The sequence below is a fragment of the Mangifera indica genome, chromosome 13 (genome assembly GCF_011075055.1).
Source record: "Mangifera indica cultivar Alphonso chromosome 13, CATAS_Mindica_2.1, whole genome shotgun sequence".
In the NCBI taxonomy this organism is placed as follows: domain Eukaryota; kingdom Viridiplantae; phylum Streptophyta; class Magnoliopsida; order Sapindales; family Anacardiaceae; genus Mangifera; species Mangifera indica.
The window spans coordinates 3,569,374-3,575,561 of NC_058149.1; the positions used below are offsets into that span (position 1 = coordinate 3,569,374).

Sequence of the window (6,188 nt, forward strand, 5' to 3'; positions counted from 1 at the left end):
AAATTAGCTTTATGCCCTTTAATATAAACACTGAAATGAGCAATTCAAACATTAAAAAAGAGTCAATCTTGAACCAGAAATTTGTTTCTTTGCCTTCTTGAGAGCTAGAGCAAGGCGTTTACTATCCAGCTTTAGTGAAAATCTTAATCGACCAAATAGGTGATTAGTAATTTTAACAGGACAATATATTACCTACTAGGCAAATAATCAGGCTTCTTTATATTGATTCAGGACATTTATCTGAACCCTTAGGCAAATAAAATTCGTGATACAACAAAGAAACCCCCAATTCAGAAACCATAATTCAAAAGTTAGAGTTCAATCAATTTAAGGCAAAAATTAAAAAATTGAAAGTGAAAAAATGGAAAAACACAAACCTGAAATATATTTGTGTCATCCACGTCGCTGTCGAACTCCTGATCACTGGACAAATCTTCTATTGGCACGTCAGAACACTTGAACTGAACCGTTTCATCCTGAGAAAATAGGCCAGAACTTCAGATTGAGGAGGGTTGTACTCTGGAACTGGAATTGGAAAGCAGCTACACGTACTTGGAGTTTGGAGGAGAGTTTACGCGACTAAAGTGAAGGAAAGGAAGTGAATTTCATTTCCTTCTTATTTAACCAAAAATGACTCCGTTTTGGCTCGCGATCTGAGTTGAGCTGCTCGGCTTGCGAGCCTTCACGAGCTGCTAGCTCTCGAGCCGAGTCAAGCTGCTTAGATCACGAGTCTTGACGAGCTGCTAGATCGCGAGCCGAGCCGAGTCGAGCACTCGGCTCGCGAGCTTATGCAAGCAGCTCGACTTACAGTTCATATTTGGGCTCGAGATCGATTTCTCTGAATGCTTAAGCTCGGGTTCGGGCTCAGGCTTGTTAATACCTAACTCATTTCAGGTTCGATCGAGTCGAGCTCGATTTCGAGCTCAAACTGGCTCGACTCGAATCCACCCCTAACACTAGCCTTGTTGTTATGACTTTGATTATAGCTCGTTCTTACCATTGAAAAACCTCTCCAATCTAACCAAAATAAAGAAAGGGAACAACTGATAATTAATTGGAGCTTTTATTCGATTAAGTTGGGATGGACTGAGAGTTATGGTGAGAAGACGAGCGTCGGAAGATGGATTTATTTTTTCTGATTTTGACCTTTGGTCTGTTAGTCACCCGTAAAGTTGTACCCACCCGTGAATTATGATGGATCCTACCCGAATACATGAGTTTTCGGTTTTATTTTTTTTACATGAGTGAATATACTACTCAAACCTCGGCATTTTATGAGGGACTTTCTTTATTTAAACCACTCTAACTAATCCTGAGTCACGAGTATCCGGTTTGACGCAACTAAAAATTTTATTTCTTAAGAAAAGCGTAACTCAAAAGGTAATATTTGTTTATTCTTTCTTTGCAGCGAAAAAGGGCTCAAAGATAAAATTATGTTTAATGTTTGAAAATAATAACAGTGAAAACGTGTTTTTTATTATTTTTATCGTAAAAATGAAATATTGTGGTCTAATGGATAATTATAAATTTTACAGTTTTAAAAATCAGATTATATAGTCAATCTGACCAGCTAAATCATTAATAGTTAATCAAATTGATTAGTATATATATAAAACTAGATTTGATTAACTCAATATTAAAAATTGATTATGAAAACTTGAATCAATACTTTATTTATCATATTTGAATACATATATATATATATCATTAAATTAAACTTATTTTAATATTAAATAAGTCAAATTATATATTTAACTATAAGTTATATAAATATTCACCGATCAATAACATGTTGGATGAGATAGTCCCTTCTATAGGATTAATACCTGATTCGATTATAAAAACATTTATAAATTCTTTTTATATTTTATCTTTTCAATACATTATTAATTTATGAGATTTTTGGTTGCTTTAATTGTACTAGAAAATAAAATAATATGAATAAATATTACATATTTTTATAAAATGAAATAGAATAAAAACTTTGGGTGAGCAACAAACTATAAAGAAATCGAAATAATTTAGTACTCAAATTTTAAATTTGGTTCTTACCTAAAACCGATTAACCTAAGGTAGGTTCCGACTTTAATTTTTGTTATAGACAATCCAGAGGTCATTGAAACACCTTTAATTAATACTCCTCGTTGACAAGGTCATGTACTCCAACACCAAAATAAAAATTTTGAGTACTTAAGATTGTTGTCAAGTAAGAAGCACGAAAACATTGGCATGGGATGGTTTCCAAGTTTTTGAAAGATTTCATAATGAAAACGCTCCAACAGTTGCACAAAACATGTTGGGAATGTTTAAAAATATATATAAAATTTTGAAAGGCGTTTTTGTTTCAAAAACACGTTTCTTTGAATTGAAAAAGAAAACTAGAACATTTTTCTTCTCAAATCTGAAATCCCTACCATGCAATATATGTTATCTTTTCTAATTATGTCATACACTTACCTTTACAATTTCATAGATTTCCACTTCTTTCAAGAGTTTTTTTTTGAATTTCATGGGTATTTTGTTAAATTCCTTTTTACCAATTTCTCAGAGACTTTCGGTTTAAGTACTTAAAATTATTTTGATATTATATTTTTTATTATTAACATTACTTTTTTTGATTTACAAGATAATAAAAATGATGTATGGTTAATAAATAATCTAATTATCATCTCCATTTGGTAATATAGACTTAATATAATAAGAAATATGAAAAGTATTTTAAAATAATTTAGTTTTAACTCAAGAACATTTAAGTAAAATAATAATTTAGTATTCAAACAAAATATAATAATTATTTATATATATTTTTATCAAATGTAACAATAATTTATGCCAAATAATGTTTTAAATAATCTATCTTTCTAATAATATTTTATTTTTAATATATTGATAAAATTCTACTTGTTAAATTTCAAAACTCAAATATCTAGTCTTGAGTTGTTGTTGTTAATGTATTTTGTTAGTTTAGGGTTTAAATGACTGATTTACCCTTTCTTAGTGTAATGACTAAAATACCCTCATTAATTAATTTAGTTAAAAGAATCAATTTCAACTATTTAATTTAGTAATTGAATTTAAATTACTGATTTACCCTTAATAATGTAATGTCCAAATCATATGAAGGAACTCAGCATTATGTTATTTTCTTAAATTCATTATCCCAAGTGATTTTTCAAATCAAGTGAGCAGAACAACAGGTGAAATAAGCTAACAAGAACACAACAGTAGCAAGTAAATGCTTCTGTGCATAATCTGCAGCTAAACGACCTCAATAAAGCTTAGGTAAAAATACTTTATAGGTTGATAATAATAGTAATAATAGTAATAATAATAATAATATTCTTTTTTTTACAAGTATTATTAATTTTTTTAGTATTATATTAAATATAAGATGAGTAACTAATAATGTATAACGTTGCAATAATTTGTAAATTTTTTTAATCATTTTTGAAAGTTAAGACAAATTTTAATTAGGTTTCTAGGGTCAAGCAAATCCCTTACTTATAAAGCAATACTATGCGTACCTATTTTGAATATAAAAATAGTTATACACTTATTGTGTTATTATGTGATCTAGTATTATTTTATTCTTAATTCAAAATCATCACATCACATGATAACACACATTAAATATGTACTTAAAATATGTATGTATAGTTTTATTATTATTTATATAAATCCAACAATTTTCATGTCAAAATTAAAGATCACCCCTTGATAAGTATAGGATGGATAGAGGTTTTATATATCAATTAGATGTCATGTAATAACAATTGTGACAATTTATTTGTTTAAAACTAGTGCTTTGTGTTCAAACCTCTACTACACTTGTAAAACTCTAACTTATTTGATATAGTAAATATAGGTCCAATCACTGTGTATAGGGTTTATCTATCTAATCAATTCGAACAAAGTTGGTTAACAAAAAAAAAAAATTGTGAATATAGTTTTATTATTGATTGATCTCCTAAAATGCATAAAAGTTTAAAATTTTACTTAATATATAAAAAAATCGGAAATATTAACCTCTGGCCGCAAAATCTGTCATGCTAGTCAAATCAAATGCTGTCATCTGATTGGCTAGATCATCTAATACCACGTTGACCAAGTTGCTGACATGGCAAGAAGAAAAAGCTTCAGTGCAAAATTCAATGATCCAAATTTATTACTTGGACTCTTCTTTGCGACGGCTAAAACAAAAGTTGGCATACAAAAAGAGCAAGGTGTCTCGTCACAAAAAACAAATTAAAAGAAACATATAAGCACTTTTCCATGGAGGAGAAAGAGGAGAAGCAAATAAGCGATGGGAATGCTTTTTTTGATTTGTTTCCGCCGGGTTATCGTTTCAAGCCTAGTGACGATGAGCTTGTGGTACATTACTTGAGGAAGAAGATACTGAATGAGCCTTTGCCGCCCAATCGGATGGTGGAGGTTGAGCTTTATAAGAGAAATCCACAGGACCTTGCAGGCAAGAAAGAGAGTTATTTAGTTTCTTCATTTTCGATTTTAATTCTTTTAACTGTTTATGCAGCAAGAGTGATTAATCATTTCTTGAAATGAAAGTGCTCAGTTCTTGAGTTTCTTCTGTTGAAGAAGTGCCTTTAGTTCTTGAGTTCCTTGAAATGGAAATGCTTTTAATTCTTGAGCTGAAGTTTGTATCTTTGGCATTTGTTGTGTTTGGTTTTAAACCAGAAAAGATTGGTTCTTTTCCTGGTATGCATATTTGGATCTACTTTTATTGTGCTTCTTAATTTGAAAAAAAAAAAAGAAATTATATGCAGTAACATAAAACAGATTTATAAAATTGGAAAGAAAAGGGGTTTTTCTTTGATTGATGTAATTCTGTTCATTTATGTTCAGAGAATTACATTCCCTATGAAGACAACGAATGGTATTTCTTTACCCCAAGAGATAGAAAGTACAAGAATGGGGAGAGGCCTAGTCGATCTGCCGGAGATGGATACTGGAGGGCTACTGCAACTGAAAGACCTGTCAAGCATAATGGAGTTCAAGTTGGATGCCGGAAGGGCTTAGTCTTCTACGAGGGAAAATTTCCCAACGGTAACAAAACTGACTGGATTATGCACGAATTTACGGCGGGCAATCTCCCTAGGAGAAAAGTGTCTGAAGTTGAAGCTGATATGCGGGTATTAAAATTCACTCTTTTCTTTCTCTAGAATTCAATGCCAAACTTAAACTGTTTTGCAGTGCTAACTTTGACTTCATATTTCCTGCAGCTTGATGACTGGGTGTTGTGTAGGCTATATAATAAGGCTGACAAGTATTCTAAAGGTCCAAGTTGTTCAAGATACAGGCGAGTCCCGGATCAAGAGCCTGAAAATGAAGTTCTCCCTCAGATTCAAGACCGCGGGAAAATGCCAATAGTAGAGGAATCCAAAATGCTGCCCCAGGAAAGCTTCTTTCCGCCCTTTGAGCAAATGTATAGTTCTTACAACCAGGCAAATCCAATGGGGTTCAATTATAGTGATAATTCTCCATTTTTTCATGGCTGTCAAAGCGGCCTGATTGAAGGCTCTGAAACTTTATACACTCAGCTTGGGCAGAATCCGATGATTTACTCTATGATGTCTGGTTATCATCAGAATCCTAATCCAATGTTGCCTCAAGAACTATTTTCTTCTGCGAATATCATAAATCAGGAGCAGTTAAATGACTATCACTCAGATGATCCAGGGGCTTCAACCTCTGTCATTTCTACGACCAATTATGATAACAAGCTGAAAAAGCATCTCTAGTATCGTGTGAGTGAATTCTTAGATAGTGTTTTTAGAAGGCAGTTCAGGACTTTTCGAATATTTTTCAGGTTTACTTTTGTCTGTACAATTCACTAACGAAATTATTGCTTAATATTGATTTTGCAGACTTGATATACATATATTCTTATGCGTTGACTTCAATTGTAGATCAAGAAACATAAAAATTGATTAAAGTAGCAATAGTGGTTTAAATCAATCTGTCCTATTTTAATACTTCTAATTTCACTGAAATTGATACTTCTCGTCATTCATTTGGGCGACCCTGGAATAAATCTTGTCTAGTTTCTAATGATTATTAGTTGCCAGATTGCTATTCTATTTTACTTAATGGGGGCAAAAGGTGGACCCAACTAGTCTAACTTCTGCTACTAGCAGCCGCTGATTTTTCTGGAAATACATATAAAATGCAGC

The 6,188-nt window shown here is 31.7% G+C and overlaps 1 protein-coding gene across 1 annotated transcript; it reads left to right on the forward strand.

Moving 5' to 3' along the window:
* Window positions 1–4,272: 4,272 nt before the first annotated feature.
* LOC123194960 (NAC domain-containing protein 67-like) lies at window positions 4,273–5,816 on the forward strand. Its single transcript, XM_044608468.1, has 4 exons — window positions 4,273–4,468; window positions 4,597–4,713; window positions 4,861–5,147; window positions 5,238–5,816. The coding sequence occupies exons 1-4, from the start codon at window positions 4,273–4,275 to the stop codon at window positions 5,754–5,756; spliced, it is 1,119 nt and encodes a 372-aa protein (XP_044464403.1). The 3' UTR covers window positions 5,757–5,816.
* The last annotated feature ends 372 nt before the right edge of the window (window positions 5,817–6,188 follow it).

Coding starts and splice junctions, on each gene's coding strand:
- LOC123194960 (XM_044608468.1), top strand. CDS start 4,273: ATGGAGGAGAAAGAGGAGAAGCAAATAAGCGATGGGAATGCTTTTTTT. Junction 4,469..4,596: donor AAATCCACAGGACCTTGCAG/GCAAGAAAGAGA, acceptor CTGTTGAAGAAG/TGCCTTTAGTTCTTGAGTTC. Junction 4,714..4,860: donor AAAGATTGGTTCTTTTCCTG/GTATGCATATTT, acceptor ATTTATGTTCAG/AGAATTACATTCCCTATGAA.